Source organism: Cavia porcellus, unplaced genomic scaffold (genome assembly GCF_034190915.1).
Source record: "Cavia porcellus strain 051 isolate PalLab524CR breed Dunkin Hartley unplaced genomic scaffold, mCavPor4.1 scaffold_2, whole genome shotgun sequence".
NCBI classification, from domain to species: Eukaryota; Metazoa; Chordata; class Mammalia; order Rodentia; family Caviidae; genus Cavia; species Cavia porcellus.
In genome coordinates this window covers 61,438,725-61,456,355 of record NW_026947485.1, presented here as the reverse complement: position 1 = coordinate 61,456,355, position 17,631 = coordinate 61,438,725, and the positions used below count along the sequence as shown (strand labels likewise).

The window sequence follows — 17,631 nt, the reverse complement described above, 5'->3', positions numbered from 1 at the left end:
CAGTCATTTTTAAATAATCTGTCTATATATGCATATAAAATTAATATTAACATTTTAGCATCCTCACTACCCAGAGATATTCGAAATGCTTTTGGTGACTGTAAGTATTGGAAATGATTGTTACTTTTTCCTCTTTACTGCCCATTTTTCCAAAATTTCTACTTCAGGGCAGTTGTTGCTGTTCTTTTGATCTCTATTATCCTCAGAGTTTCTGAGACCAGAACACTTCAGAGTATTGCACTTCTCTGCCTGTATAAATAAAACAGTAATTTTATGTCACACAGAGTTGTCAAATAAGGATGACATATAGTCAGTGCTTAATAAATACCTGTTGAATGAATAAATACATTCAATAAAATTTGTTTTTCCAACGTCTTGATAATTAAAATCAGCGAACAATGAAAATAATCACCAGCCCTAGCTATCAAACCCACTGAATTTTAGTTGCTGTCACTATAACACAATTCTAATACAAAGAGATGACTTAAAATCTCCTTCAAAGACGTCTGACTAAAAATAGCTTTACATAGGAATATGTATTTCTATGAATGTAAAACATTTCTTCTGCAAATTCCATGGGTTGTTTCCAATCCTGTCTGTGCACAGAGATCAGTAGCATCTTCATTGTGACAGACACATTCAAAAGGGAAGCACTACTTTACTTACGTCAGTAAAGATAACAATACTTTTAAATATTCGGGCTAAAAGTAATAATAAGTCAAAAATACTCTGAAAATACTGAGAGAGAGGATTGTACTATTACCACCAATTCCTTATCTAAAGACAAATGCAGTCCAGACTTGCATTTAACTTTTCAGAAGAAAGAAACAGTGTGTTCTTAAAATGACTCAAGAAAGACTCCTCCTCCTTCACTCCTCTGGGAAGGAAAAATGCTCCAAGAGCTGCAAAGGATTGGGACAGGCACACTTGACCACAGGTGGATGACCTCCCTCGCTTGAATCTGTTAGGCCCAGTGGGGTTCATGCAGTAAAAAGCACACCATATTCCAAGCAGGCCGCTGTGAATTGCTCTAAACCTCTAAGCAGCAGCCAATCATTTCCTGCTGTAAATCTCATCAAACTAGTCTAACCCTTTCGTGGCCAGTATCAACAAGCATCCATTACAAACTCTCAAAAGCTGCAAAGGGCAGAAATGGTGGGAGATGACTGCCAGCTGCAGAACAAGGCAGACCTAACACAAAAACTGTTTTTCTTAATCCCCAAATTTCTACAATAGTTGGTATTACACAGACAAAGAGATAATCATCTCATAAGCATTGTTTAAAATCAAAGGGAGGCAAAGGAACGTTGCTTCCACCTCTGGACATGATTATACAGTTCTTTCTCCTGCACTAAGGGAAATCGGCTTCCTCTTTTAACCACAGCCAGCTGGGTTCCAGGGTGCCTTGTTAGGATTTACTGAGCACACACCCACTACTTTGACTTACATGCTACACACAAAACTCACCGCTGCCTTTGGGTGGGAAGGAGCTAAAAGGAGGGGGTCCTGGCTCCAGGCCTGACAGTCCTAAAAATGTAGCCCGCATCAACCCATTGTGGTCAAACTGGCGTCTCTGTACAGACCCAGAGCCCCAAGCCAAGAACAGTGAGGTCTCAGAGGATTCAGAGATGGCTTTGCCTTAAAGGAGGTATTTTTCTAAAAACGACACCGACACCCTGTCTGTGAGGGGATTTATTTTACAAATGCTGTGCAAACACAACACACATTATGAAGGCTTTTCTTCTCTAAGCCTGACCAACAGAGTAGAGCAAGAGTTAAATGAGGAGGTGCCCTGTCTTAAGTTTCTGACTCCCATAACTTCAAGAGATTGGTTTCTGTTAACCATAAAATAAAATTTAACATTCCTAAAATTGTTTCCACATAACTTATGAATTTTTTCATAGAGAAAGTAGGTCTAAAAAGCCTTCAAACTACAATTCCAGACTAAACAAAATTATCTCATTTTGATATTCAGAAAAACAGAAAGCATGGCAGTCAGACAATGTGCTGACAGAGTGCCACTCTGCAGAGCAGAGATGGCTTTCATTTACCAACACACAGTAGCTTGACAGGGATGGTGACACCAACCCAGGCTGCTCCTGCATCCCTCAACATGATACTTAGGGAAGAACAGAGCTGCACATTTTGGCAGTGTCCAGCTTCCAGTGCATCAGAAAATCAACCCATTTATGAAAGAAAGAAACAAAGGCCACCAGAAGGCATCACAAATGTCTGCTGTTCATCAGAACGACTCTAAGTTATGTTTCTTTTCAGCCTTCTGAAATTCTCTAGATTTGGGTGGAAGATGGAAAACTGTAAGTCAGACAGTAATAGCAGAAAGGCAAGTGCAAATGAAATGGGGCTCACTAAGGGAATGAGAGCAATCTGTTCCCTTCACTCACCTGTCTCTGGGCCTCAGCCAAGTTGAAGGGCAGAGTTCCCTCTTCCAGAGGAGCAATCCGCTCAATATCTGCTAAAGTCATTCGTCTGGTGGGAAAACAAGTACAAGCAGCAACAAAACATAGTTTATTAAATTTACATTATGGAATTCTGAAGTGTCCATTTTATCCTTTTCCTTATTTCAGTGTTGCTTTTCATTTGGCTTCTTCTCCTGATTGCTGTCCTCCTCCCACTCCTACCTCCTGGCCTCCTTTTATTAAGCTAATTAAAAATAAAAAGCCAACTTACCCTCTTGGCTCATATAAATCTGCTAACTGAAACAAGATGTCTACTTCCATGGGTGTAACCTGACCAAATTTCTGAGCTGCCAGAACAAACTCCTCTGTATGGAAAAAAGTTAAAAGGAAAAGATTCAAGAAGAAATAGCATTGAACTTACAGTTAAATCAAGTGAACATCACAAAACTTTATTATTATCAGTCAGAATTCAAGTCAATCCAAACAGGGCAAGAATTTCTGTAGTTCTTTCATTTACTTGGAAAGAGGATGCAGACTAGTTAGCTCACGAGCTCAGCGTCATCGGAATAAATGACACAGGATGTTATTCAAATTTCAGAATAAGGAAAATGTGGAAACAAGCATATGTAAAACTTTGCATGCATGGATCCCAAGCGGTTTTATTAGGTAAAATTCCTAAGTGAATCCTCTGTTTTAAGAAATAAATTCCATTAAAAACAATACAGTATCTTACTCATGTTCACAGATAACTAATACAACCTCCAATACAAGTTTGTGAAATTCCTCCTGTACTTTTGAAGGACATGGCAGAGGCTGTCAATTTAGCTCAATTCTAGCAAGGTCTGAAAATATTTAAGAAACTACATGTTTTTCTAATTCAAATGCTATCTTCAGTTTATTTAAAACTTGGTAAGGATTGTTTTGCTTGCTTTTGTTTGTCTGATCAAAGGATAGAAGACATATATACCATATGGTTAATATGTGTGAGTGTGAATGGAATAGAAAAATCTGTAACATAGACTCCTGGTTGTCTTCTTTATTCCCCAAGAAACTTGCAGGCAAGAGTTTAGACATATTCTCACTCACCCTTGGTCACTTCTACATCTTTCCTGTTGCCGGCCAAAGTGCTGTAGATCTTTCTAATGAGTTCCATGTTGTTAAGAAGTGAATTAAATCCATTAAAATAGGAGAAACTGACTTGATGGGACGTGGTACCTCCAGCAGCCTTGGTAAATTGAAAATAAGAAAGAGAAAAAGAAAAGACTTATAGGTGAAGAAGATTCAGAAGTACGAACTATATCTAATGCTAGTTTGGAAATAATCAAGAATGTATATATAAGAAGACATGACTGTTAAGTATTTTTTTCACATTAAAGAAAGCTATAAATATTTTCTAAAAGTAACTGAAACTAATCATGACCAGAACTTGTACTTTCCACATACAACACTCAGAAAACTAAATAAATACATATGTAGGATTTTAACAAGATCAGTAGTAATTTACAGAGTTCAAATTTCAAATGGAAATGTTTTATAAGTTCGTTTATTTCATCTAATGAGCAAGTCTTAAAGACTTATACATACATAACTTACATTATACAAATGTACATATGCATATGCTTATATATGCAAAAGTGTGTATCAGTATAATCATACTGTGAAAGTGGCCAATCTAAAATTAATATAAAGAACTATCAATTTACTTATAACCAGCAATAAATAATCCTTAAGTATAGACTTTACTTTGGTGGAATTTTTAACCAACAAGCATATTTTGTTAAAAATATGAGATGTTATATGCTTGCATGGGAGTTTAAACTGGTCAGATTCTGTTAATCAAAATTTTTGAGAAGCCATATTTCTTCACAGGGGACAAGGGAAAGAGATGGAATGTCCATTAAGAGTGGAACTTCAGTTTGGGGTTTCATAATCTATTTTGCCCTAACAAGGCAAAATATTTGTACTGTGAAACACTTTTTTATAAGATAACAACCACATAAATCTTCACTTTGTAATCATTTAAAATAGCTGGCATGTGATTTAGTAGAGTTGGAAAGTGTGCCAAGAAATGGAGTTAGATGAACACTCTGCCGCAGACAAAAAGGCCAGGTCTGAAGGCCATGTGTACAGAAAAAAGTAATACAGAACAAAAACGGGAGGAAGAGTGATGAGTTTTTATACCTGGTAAGTATGGTGAGAAACCCATATGATGGTGAAAACACTTGGTCTCCTACCTGGGTTTAGCAAGTGGCTCCCGAACCTGAGTGATCATTAGAATCATCTAGAATCTTTCCAAACATTCTAAAGAGCTCACTACCTATAGACAGTGAAGACCAAGCCTAGAACACACCTAGAATCTGTATTCTTAGTGACTTTGGTGCTCCATGACCAAGGTTTGGGAAGTCACCCTACAGACAGTACAGGACACCCCAGGGCCTCTTGGGAAGCCCAAGAGCTGGACACCCTCTGGGAGAGAAGCTCCATGATGCATAGCAACATGATTCTGCCTATCGCAAGTGCTAAAGCAAGCTTCAATACACGTATGGAGAATGAGTGAGCAAATCTCAGGTTGTAACAAATGGTAAGTATGTGTGCTATTTTTCTTTGCATCCTAAAGAGCAAACAAGAAGATCGGTATTTGACATGCCTTGAAATATGAAGCAAAATTAACATGTGATCACTAATTTGTTTTGCCTTTTTTCTTTAACCACTTAATATAATTAGCCTTCCGTATGTATTAATATACATGGGTTCAACTGAACCAACCACAGACTGAAAAGATTTGAGAGGAAAATTCCCTTTGCACTGGATACAATACAGTGTCCCCCATATTTATTCCCTAAACAATACAGTATAACCACTAATTACATTACATTTACATTGTATTAGGTATTTTAAATAATTTAAAGATGATTTAAAGTATCAAGAAGATAGGCATAGGTTATACCCAAAGACTGTGTCATTTTATATAAGTGAATTGAGCATTTGCAGATTTTAGTATTGCAGGGGGCAGGATTTCCAGAACCAGTCCCCCAAGATACCATGGGACAACTGGATCATTTTCTAAGATATTCCATATAATCCAGATAATGTATTAACCCACTCACTAAAACTAGCCAAAATACACTTTTTGTTTGTAAGCTTGATAATAAATGCAATCATGACAAGAAAACACTAAGTATTTGAAGTAGAAAAAAAAAACCCTATATAATCTATAAGAATTGCTCTTTCTGATTTCCTATTTACTTAGCTTAAACCAAGTAGAGCAAATTATTTCCTTCGAGCCAAGTCACAACTTACGGCTACCAGACATTCTTCTACAAATGGCGTCAAGACGTGGGGGCGGATAGTGACCATGATGTCACGGAAGTCAATGGCTGTGACTCTGCCCATCTTGGCACTGTCGCGCTGCACAAAAGCTTGCTTTGCATGCTCCAACTGTATTTCCTACAAACAGAGAAGGTGAATTATTTAAATTTTGTTTCTTTTTAATTACTACAAATGACTGTTCATTTTCAAAACAGGCTGAAGAAATGTAGATTACATCTTGATTCAGTGAGCCCCAGCTTGCTAACTATTAGGATCCCTAAGCTACTATCTCCTGTGAGAGAAAACTTTGGTCAAATCAGTATACATCTCTTGGGAAAGAAAGTGCACCTCACTTTAAATTTCCAACCCAGCAAACCAAACTGCTTCCATTCTGTGCTACAATTTGAACCACAAATGTAATGAAAACTGGAATAAATTTTGGTAGGTACAATGATCTGACCACATCCAGCTGAGGAAAAATCAATAGAAGAAAAAAACATGCAGGAATATTAACGCCTATCCAAGGAAGAACAGTTCTTAACCATGATGCAACAACAGATTAAGAGAGGTTCTTTCTGGAATATATTATTCTTGTAACAAAGAGTTTCTCAGCCTTGCACTATTGACATTCTGGGTAGGTCAAGTCTCTGTTGTGAGAAACTTTTCCATTTATCCCCTTTTCTCTTCCCACTAGATATAAGTAATCCTTCCTTTCCCGAGGTTCAAACATTCAGAAATGACTTGGAAAGAACCATAGTAGTTGAGAACCACTGCACTAGAATAAGGAGCTGGACAACATGTGGATTGGAGGCACAAAAATGTAACCTTTGGATAAAGATTTAATTCATATGCTATAAGGTAAGATAAGGACATAACCACAGAACTCTGTGACTATTTCCAGGAGATAAGTGCACACACAAAACAAAAAACCTAACTTCCCCTTGAAACTCACTGTGCACCAGAAGGCAGAAGCACTCTCTCTGCAGAGCGTACTTCAGCATCTTTCCCAGGACACTCTGCCTCCTGTCAAACAGGCCCTTAGAGAGACAGCTAATTTCTATGCAATTAAAAAGTATCACTGAAGTGGCTCTCAAGGATTTCAAGCTATTTAAATGAAATGAGTTTTTATTAAATGATATTAAAGAATTAATTTTTTAACTTTGGTGAGACAACATAAATGTGTAAAGATTAATTGTCCTTATGAATGGGTAAAAACTAAAGTATAAGACAAATGAAATGCTATAAAGTATTTTATATTCCTTTTCTTGCAACACATAGGAAGGAAGATGAAAAGGCTTGACAAAATACTGAAAAAGACTTAAGCTAGATGAAGGGTACATGGTGAAGCATACTATACTTTTTCTCTACTCTGACATAGTTGGAAAATGTGTACATTAGAAGAGTTAAGAAAAAACAATAAATAAAAATCAGAGCCTATATGACGTCTCTGTGTTATAGTACTTCTCCCTGCAGTCTTCTGGGGGTGGAATCCACTTGCTTCTTGCACGGGAGGTGTTGTGTCAGGCAGTCCTCCGCCCCAGGGTCTTGTGGCTCTGCTTCTAAAGCAAAGTGCTCCTTTCAAATTCTCATAGATTTCTTATAAGCTAAGGCTTGACTTCCACATTGAAATCTCCCACTCCTGTTTCCTGACCAAAATTTGTAACTACTTAGAAAATGTATCCTGTGAGTATCTCATAAAGGCCATAAAATTACACATCGCTAAGCCTACTATTACAGCGTCTCCTGCCCAACACTCAAAGCTGGTTCCTATCCTGCATTCAAAGCTTAGTTATTTGCATAGGTTTTCTGGTCACCTCACCTAAAAGGCTGTCATTTTCAATTCTTCAAGTTTCCTTTTCCTCAAGAGTAAACCACTACCAAGTTATATTTCTTGGGTCTTTGAAATTTTTCTCAAATCACCTTTTCCCTTTTTTCCAGTGCTACTGGTTCAAGGCCTTCTCTGACCATACCTAAGTTACTACCTCAGCTTCAACTATCAGCCTGGAACTTCTTTATAACCTCTGAAGTCTGCTTTGCACACATCAAAGGTCATCTTTCAGATACGACCTCTACTTACCTTTGTAGAAAGCTCTGGTGGCCTTTCACCTTGAGACCCATCTGCAACGTAGGGCACTCAAGTCTCTACAGGAACTACTCTTAGCTTGGCTCCCACCATCCACCCCACGGCCAGTCCTGCTCCCAGACAAATAATAAACAACAAAGCCTTCTTGAAAAATCACTGACCTGAGTTCATATGACAACCCCGGCATGGACCTCACACAAGACCTGTGTTACTGTATCTTACATTAGATTCTGTTGACATTATTGTTGTGCTACTACCTTTGCCAGGGAAAAGACATTCTGTGTTGTTTATGCTTCTCTCATTTGTGCTGCTCGGACAGAATGGTTTAGGTACAGCCAGGCTCACTATTCATGCCACAGTGGATTAAAATCAAACCTCTCATGGCACCTTCATGGCTATTTAAGAAAAACCGAAAGTATATGTAGGACCACTAAAAGACTGATTGTTCCTACATGTGAACCCAGAAGGACTAAACGGCATATATCAAATAACACCCATCTTCTAAGCAAAGGAGAACAGGCAAACAAGTCCTATGCATGGGAATGGAAAAACAATGGGAGAAGTGTTAAATGCAAGTACTTAAAAGTTAAAAAAATAACTATTGGGTTAAAAAAAAAAAAAAAAAAAAAAAAAAAAGAAGATGCCAGACTGCATTTCTGTATTTCTTTCTTAAAAAAAAAAAAAAAAAAATCAATGGAAAGGAAGTATCAGGGCCAGGATTTTGCACAATACACTGAAGTATCAACCTATAAAATCACTGTGTAATCAAACGGGCTACTTTGCAGAGTAGCAGGTTCCATGTCACTGGGAATGTTCATTCAACCATGGACTAAGGGACATACGTCAAGGATCTCCTTTGTTGTCAGCAGGGGGGTATGGGGGACGCATTGTGTTATGACGATAACATGAAACATGGGACAAGGATGGTGGCGCAGTCATGCGGTGCAGACTGAGAGAAATCAGGTGATCGTGTTTGTGTCTTAGGCGCAGTTCTTCCTCCATAAAGTAGGCAAACCAACACTCGCTGGAAAGGCTAAAGGTCATGCATGACAGGCATTTATTAAGTGGTAGCTCTCATTTCTGTTAAAGTGGAAGGTTTTACAACTTAAAAGCCCTTTCTAATATGGCAAAAGTGTTCTGTTAAGTCACTGTGAACCAACCACAGGAACAGAAGATCAACTTCAGATGGCAGAAACAACAGTAACAGTTGAAGGCTTAAACACTTATGTAGGACTGAAGCTATCCCAAAAATTTCAAAAAGATAACACATTATTTAAGCCTCACAATAACACTGAGAAGGAATTCTTATCTTCACAGAGAGACACCTGCCACTCAAGAAGGTTACATAACTGGCCCGATGTCACACAGCATATGAGTAGTAACATTGAGACCTATACCAAGGAAAGTCTGATTACAGAATTGAGATTCTTTACTGCTCACTTAGCCTGCCTGGAGCAAAGTCATAAATGAGGGGATCAACAGTAGTTTTGGATAGATTATAGAAAGAGAATTTGAGAGAAGTTTTGATGACAAGTTGAAGGCAATAAATATGAAGACAAATATATCTTAAAGAATTTTCATCTTAAATGATGGGGGAGATAGGAGACTCTACCACAAAGGAAAATACTTAAGAGGAAAGAGATGAAGTGGTTGACCACAATGAGAAACCTGGAGTGAGATGAGTTTAAATTATAAACAAAAGTTAAGCTCTTTACAAAAGAAGGCTAGAGGTACAGGAAGAAATGTAAATCTGAAAAATTTAGATGACAGTCTTTTGGGGGGGAAAAAAGTCCAAAAGATTAACCTTTACCAAGTGTTGAATGCATGTTATGCCCCACGACTGTGGTGTTTTCCTGCTTCATGTCTTAGAACTCTCTCAGCCTCTTTATAAGCTGGGTCCCACACAGTTTATTCTGGGACCCAGACGAAAATACCAGGGAAAGGTGCAAGGGTCACATGTAGTTAAGACCAACACTGGACACAACCAGATGACTTGGTTCTGGAACTATGATCTTAACCCACATAGGTGCCCTCTTCCTAAGAAAGCCTACCAAACACCAGAAGAGTTGCTACAGAATGAGATGTGCATGCTCTACAGTGCATATAAAGTGCAAACAACACAAATCCAACTGACACCTACGTGAGTGAGTATAGAAAATGAAACCAAGGGTGAGAGAGGTGGAAAATACGAGCTGGGAAGACAGAATGTCCCTGCAAAGAGACCACTTAACAGTGCCAGACAAGTGTTGCTGGTGGAGACAGTTTCTAAGGAAGGGAAGGCCCCTTCTACCACTTGAGGCCAAAAGGTCCCAGGGCAAGAAGCTCTCAGCTGGTTTTGCTCAAGCTCTGGAAAGGAGGCCAGATTTCTCCCCAATATTTGCCAGTGAACTATTTTCTGGTCCCTGTATTCTGGTGCATGATGATTAATGGAACAGGCTTTTATTATAGCAGTTTCAAACTACTTCAACATACTCATTCAGATTGCTGTCAGAAAAAAATGAAACTCTTTAAAATTGCTAGCTGTACAGAAATAAACATATATAGGGGTTACACTGCTTTAGGTCTAACATTCATGCTTCTAATAGTTCCAGGCCTGTCATTTCCTTAACAATCTCCAATTTTCAAGTGGGTATATTTTGAATGTAAAAAAATTCTTTTCAATTCTATTCAGACATGCAAGTTCATGCTTAAGCCTGAGAACAATTTGTCAGAGAAAAAGGCCCTCAAAATAAGCAACAGATCCTGATGAGATATATTGTAAATCTAGTAACATTTTAAAAATTCCGGTTAATTTGGATTTTGTGTTTTGAAATTTTAAAAATCCAAAATTTTAATTAAAAGCAGAGTGGTAACAAATGATTCAAAATCATCCCTTTCAGGTGGCAGAGAATACTGCACAAGATGCACATAATTGCTTCTTAAAATGAAGAATGAAAAATGTATAAAGGGTAGCTTTAAAAGCATGATATTACGTTCAGCTCTGTTTCAAATAAATTGTATGTCATATCAAGTATTAGAACTTGCATACTTTTTAATACATTGTTTTCATAATCTTTTGCTAATCTGGAGAAAATATTTGAATTAAGATAAAAAGCCACATGCTTTTAAACACAGTAAAATTGGAACTTAGCAATGAATTAGATTAAGCAATATGTGGCTCCAGTTTGTAACATTTTCCTGGGCTGCCCATTCAGCCATGCAGATCAATTTTCAGCATTTAAGGGGAAATTTCACTCCAATTTATAAGGTGGGCCCTTAATTAAAGAGTCATCAGAAGCAGTGTTCTAGATAGTTCTATATCACAGCAACATTGTGGCAGAAACCAAGTCGAGCTTTTCCATCTCAGTTTCCTCCATCACCTGACTGGACATTAAACTTTATCATGGGTAGCAGTTGGAGAGTACTGCATAGACTCTCATTTCCAGCAAGATGTTACTGTGAAAGCCTGCACCACCACCAACAAGCTGACAAATACCACAGACAACCATACAATGTCCCATTCCTCTGCCTACAGAGTAAAAGTTTGCAATATAAATAGAACATGTCTTGTGTCCACTTGTCTAAGAGATCGAGGTCACACATCTACTCATCCACAGCCAAATAAGCTCTGGCTTCCATGTGGACACAAAATAGAATCTAAGCACTGGGAGAGGTGGAAGTAAACATTAGCCTCCTTTTCTCATTTTCTAATATCAAGTAATAGAGTATTTATGAAACAGTACCAAAATCTAGATTAATACACTTCTGGCCCAAATTAGGATCAACATAAATGGCACTCACATGTTCAAAATCCAAATATGACTGCAATTCTGGCTATTCAAGATCCATTTTCTTTAAGCAGATAACAAGCTATAAGGGAAGAGGGTATAAATAATTCAGGCCACTCAAAGCCAACAAAGAAGTTTGTTAATTTTCTACTACTCCGTTTAAGCAGTTGTGGCTTCAGCAATTCTAAAATGATTTTTTAAACCTGAAATCCCTTACTAATAAACACCAAAGCTTGAGAATTTGATGTTGCCATGGTTGAAGGCACATTTTCCTTGTTTGGTGGTAGTAGTAGAGAACATTTTCTTTTTTTAACATCTATAGCCTTTTGCAATGAAGTTTTTGCCATGTACCAAGATACCATGAAAAATAGTATTGTAGTAAACCCCAAATAAAGATGACTATCAAGCCAGGATCACAGCTGATTAACAGTGGCAAATCTGGTATCTAGAGTGCTATGTGGCAACCAGCAGCATCTGGGAGCAGCCTTTGCCAGTGTCTACTTGAGTAACCAACCTGAATAACCAACCACATGATACAGAAAAGGGACTGATCTATATGCAGGTCAGACTGAAGTCAAAATAACAGTCAATCTGGTTGAACGAAAGGAACCCACAGGCTTTGGCTGTGCATATAGCACAAGCACGCTTGGGCATCCAACACAGCTGTAATGGGCTCATGGGATCCAAAGACATGGAGACCTCTGCCAATCTGAATGGCCACTCTGGGATATTCAACATGGCTCAGCTTTATCAAGTACAATTCACCTCTCTTCTGACATCTTACTACTCTGACAAAAAGAGGATATCAATACAATTGTGGTGAAATATACTTGAGCAATTTAGGGCTCTCTGTTGGGTCAGATAATCTTATTCTCAAGCTCTATTTAATGAAAAAAGAAGAGAGCAGATTTTTAGACCCATTTTCTCTCAAGTCAATTATCCTGTTTTTTGGCTATGTGAATCCGGCATCCTTCACAATTCAAAGCACTACTAATTTCTTGATGATACCTCTCCTAGAACAATGAGAAGACAGTCCCTAGATATTAAAATAAATAAATAAATTCCCTGGCTCCATAAAATGGGATACAAAATTCGATGAAAAAACCCAAGTTTACATAGGTATGGCTCCTATAAAAGGATCATTTGAATTCTCAGTCACTGAGGAGGCAAAGCCAACAGAGCAATACACATGCAAACAGCTACTCCATGTCTCTGCACTTCTCTGTAGTCCTCTGTAAAACCTTCATCTCTTGCTGTGTTCCATTTCTCAGTAATTCCTGACCAACCTACTGCTTGCCCAAGCCTGAATCCCACTAGTCAGCCTTAAGTTTTGCAAATTCTTTAATGTTTCCTTCCTATTAACTCACAAGCCTTGTCACGACTATCCCTTAACCTCTCTTGAATCTATTTACTTTGGCTGGTCACTGGGAACATTCAATCTAAGCTAAGCCATTTCACTCTTAGATCAGAAAACGATCAGCTGGTCGCTCACTCTTCAGTCATGTCTTTCTCCACTTATTTCCCACATTCTGGGCATAATGAGTCTTCTGAAACACAATTCTGATCAGGTAGAAGCCTCTGTAGACTTCTCAGCAGCCTAAAGGTATATGCTTTTAAACAAACATTTCAGATTATATAGTCGGGATAAATGTTTCTCAGAGCAATGTTCCTAGACCATCTGGAGCATGACAATTCCGGGTATTTACTGCAGTTTCATAGGCACTATCCAGAAACACTGAACAAGAAGGTTGGGTTGGAGAGGCCTAGAACTCTGCATCTTAAAATGAGCACCTCAGATAATTTCCACTAAAATTTGAGACAAATTTACTGAAAATTTAGGAAAATTAAATTCATCTTCTGTTCTGTTTGACCTAGAACAAATCCACAAAATTTCTCTGTTTCTATGTGTGTCTCTTTCATATAGAAATAACAGTAAATGCCTTACTTAGCTGAACACCTAAGGGGATTATAAGGACAATTACAATAAAAGTAAAAGTACTTTCTACACTGGAAAATGCTGTATGAGAGGTAGCTAACAGCAATGTAGTTCTAGTTTACAGTAATGTTTGGTACCAATTTTAGACTTCTCTGAGGTTGGAGCCTTTAGAAATTCCCTATGTGTATAATATTCACAAACTTTTAATAATTTTATGTAAAATACATACTCAATTATAAAACAGCACAGTGTATAACTGGGAATGACAGTAACATGCATCTGGCATTTAATAGGTATGCATCAAGAATGCAAGATGTCCAATAGTAAGTGTCTATGCCCCCTATTTAAGACGAACAGCCCTTTTAAGGACCATAAAATAACTATCCTTAGCCTTGATGCTAGCGAAAGTATATCAGAGTACTAACAACGTTACATTTTCAAATCCTTCTCACACTTACAATCTCAAGCAAAAAAGTAAAGTTCTAGAGTAGCTGCTCCTTACCATGTGGGGATATTTCTTTGGCTAGCTAATAAAAGCTCTGGGCCATTTTATCAGAAAATTACCTGTAAATACAAAATTTCACTCTACAGTCTATTTATCCTTTTGCATATAATAGGTGATAATGGTAATCATATCAAGGGTTACTATCAGAAAAAGAGTATTTAAAGAACTTTATAAATTATAAGGATCAGACAGATACAGTTACTACTACCACATCTCTTTTTAAAACTGTTGCAGGATTGACTTAATAATTTGGCAAAAAAAAAAAAAAGAATAAATAAACATTTAGGAGACATTTCACTCTGTGCTTCAAAGTGCCCTATAACATCCATTTGATTAAAAAACATAGGCAAAGGAATAGACATTTCTCCCAGGATGATATGTATGTAGTCAAAGGGCATTTTAAAAGATGCTCAACATATATACTTATCAGAGAAATGCAAATAAGATCACAAATAAGGTAACTCTAAGATGCTCTAACATGAAAAGTCTATCTTATCTGTAAAATGGGATAGGTAACTAGATGACCTTATGCTTATACCTGGCTCTTCAAGTTTGTATTCTGGATGGTTGCTGCTTTATATCTATGAGCACTTATGCTACAAATCCTTAAAAATTTTGCTACAAAAATGAAATTTGTAGGATATTGTTTTATGCCTGCACACAATTTCTTCTTTTGCACTATCAAATGGATATAAACAGGAACAATTCTCAAGGCTCTCTGTATATTATGAGCGTCTCAAGAACTGTCTTTTCTGCCCTCACAGTGTTTTGTACAAGGCTTCTTGACAAACACTGCACTCAACAACATATGCTGGAATTAATGTTTTGCTTCCCATAAGTAATAATTACGGAACAAAAAATACTTCCAAATGAGGAAGAGAATACTTCCACCTGTGAACTGAAGTTGTACTACGTAGCAAAGAGAAAAATTTCTCCATACTGTTTTCTAATCATTTTAATATATCAAAATCAATTTTAAAACTAGCACCTCCAAAATTAACAGTTTTATTCTAGGAGATGAGAGTAGAGGTGCACTTAGAAGTTTACAGAACACTTTAAAAGCTGCAAGCGGTACAGGACTTTGAGAGGCTAAGGCAGGAAAATCAAGAGCCTGAGCCTCATGAGCTTGGGCAATTTAGCAATTTAGTGAAACCCTGACTCAAAATAAAAATTTAAAGAATTTAATAAAGGGCTGGGGCCATATAGCTCAATGTAAAGACCCTGGTGCAATCCCTACTGCAAAGATAAACAAATAAAATTTTATCATTTAAAGTAAATACACATTTTAAAAACTTCACATTTAAATAACTACATTCTCACAGTCATTCATTAATTACAGTGAAAAAAATTGGGCATAAAGCACAGAAGTAGTTGAAGCAATATACATGAAGGGATAACAGACAAGTGGCCCTACTCCCTTCTGTAATCCTGTCACACAGTGAGGAACAAGATACGGGACAAAGGTTTTGTGTCCCCGTTACATGCTTTAGCACTATTGGTGGTATGCACAATAAGGCAATTTTAGCTCAATGAATATAAAACTGGTTTATAACTTTATGAATTCTATAAACAAAGTATAGGAAAAAACATACATTAGTTCATCAAGTATGCAATGCCCATGACTGCCACAACCTCAGTGGCTATGGACTTTGTCCAGACTACATAAAGATGAACAGGTGAACCAAATAAGATCTTCACAGCTACAGAGTGATTTATAATAAACTCCTACTGGATACAGTAAAACATTTATTAAATGAAGAAAAATTAGAACTTGCAAGGAATGATGCTGCCCACAAATCACAAACATATGCACACACACAAGCATGGTAATATGCATGTTGGCTGGAAGCAATCTGAGCCACTTTCCCCCCGCAGGCACTCTGAAACCACAAGCACTTCTGAGCTGTCCCTATAGCTGCTCCTCTTCCTCATCAGTGACAGGCAGCAGCATGTATGGTACAGCATTTTCCCAGTTCAAATAGCTACAAATCTGCTTTACAACTTTGGCGCCAGCCAGGAAACTGGGGCCTGTGTGTCTGATCCCTGCCCTAAAGCAGAAAGGTGGTGGCGCATGTATGGCTTACAAAGCTCAAGCCTGAAACACAGGAGATTAAATTCACTCGTATCTTTCAGAAGCTATGTGCATCTATCAAGGAACTCTAAAGAAGAAAACAAGCATCTGAAGTAGAGGTTTAAAGCTCTATCTGCATTCAGAAAAGAGTTCAAAGGAAGTACACAGAACAGGTGAAAGAGAAGGAAGTGACCTAAGGATAGACATCACAAGTAGTACTCACAGGTAGTCATGTAAGCTTATGGTGATACATCGACCTCTTCCCTTAAATCTGGGTCTGGATTGGGCTCAAAAGGCCTTGGGCAATATATTTCACCAAAGCCATTTTAAGCTAGTAAAAATCCAATGCTTCCATTCTGGATTCAAAGTCAAAATCATCATTCCATGCAGGACACTGTACAATGATTCCATCTGCCATCACAGAAGGAGCCAAGTTTAAATGAGTGCCCTACAAGCTACAACTGGAAACAGAAGCAGTAATCCTGGAGTCTTCTAATCCTTGACTCTGGCTTCCTCGTATCTTTAGGAAAGCCTAGAAGCTGCTGTCAGTGGCTTACAATCGACTCAATTCAGCATAATTGATACTTGCTTAAAGGGGGAAATGTGATCATCCTTACTACTGCTAACATCCCATTAAGACTAAAGTTAATTAGGCTGTATTCCATAAAGTCAATGTGAGGCATTTGTCTCAATAGCATTATTGTAATTATTCCTCAGCAAAATGAACACTGCCTCCTACAGCATGCCAATGTCCTGTGTAAACAACAGCAAAAAATCCAACAACTTAATGTTTTGTTTGCCACCTAAGTACATGTATGTTTATAAAACTGAAAACAGGGAGTCACAAAAATTCACAGGTTTTAAAAAGAAAATGCAAAAGCAGGTTTAGGGGTGTCTTAGGTTTCCAAAAATAAAAGTAAAATAAAAATCATGGCAAATACTATGTATCATAATGAATGGTAACAAATGTGACTAAATGCTAACATGGGAATTAAAGACTTTTTAAAATGATGCTTCAGGAGAAAACCTAACCATAAATATTATCTTCTGCTGGCATCATCAGTGCTCTAATGGTATGATCTCAATGAAACAAAAACGCAGATAGACAGGAAAGAATGGGGGAGGAGAGGTGCGCTCCAGTTTAGAGAATTCCTTCAGAGATGCTAATGGCAAACAGGTATCCTTAGAACACTGCTCCTCCGACCTGGATGCACATTAGTGCTATCTGAGAAGCTTCAAACACATGCTCAGGTTTTACCCAGCCCCCATCAAGTCCAATTCTTGACATGCAACCAAGTCAACAAAAGTTTTCAAAGCTCCCCAGGTGAATCCAATACAAATAAGCTTGAGACACAATGACAATGTATTAAAGGCCTCAAGTGAAACAATTCTGTGGTTAGATGATGGCACGACTCATTTCTCAGGGAAAACCAAAAACTAACCACTGTATATAGTGGAGCCAGTCATAAGTTCTCAATTCACATTCTAATTTTGCCCATCCCGATCTAAGTGACCTTGATGAACCCATGTGATTTTGTGGAAG

General features: G+C 37.7%; 1 protein-coding gene across 3 annotated transcripts in view; it reads right to left on the bottom strand.

The window, feature by feature from the left end:
* The window catches only part of Slc25a13 (solute carrier family 25 member 13), a 169,296-nt gene that overhangs the window by 64,048 nt on the left and 87,617 nt on the right, over positions 1-17,631 (bottom strand). For all 3 annotated transcript variants that reach the window (XM_003475007.5, XM_063242426.1, XM_063242420.1), the window contains 4 exons: positions 5,718-5,864; positions 3,504-3,642; positions 2,689-2,782; positions 2,403-2,487 (listed from right to left, as the gene is read on the bottom strand). In XM_003475007.5, coding sequence (XP_003475055.3) covers positions 2,403-2,487; positions 2,689-2,782; positions 3,504-3,642; positions 5,718-5,864 — 465 coding nt within the window. The remainder of the gene's footprint in view (positions 1-2,402; positions 2,488-2,688; positions 2,783-3,503; positions 3,643-5,717; positions 5,865-17,631) is intronic.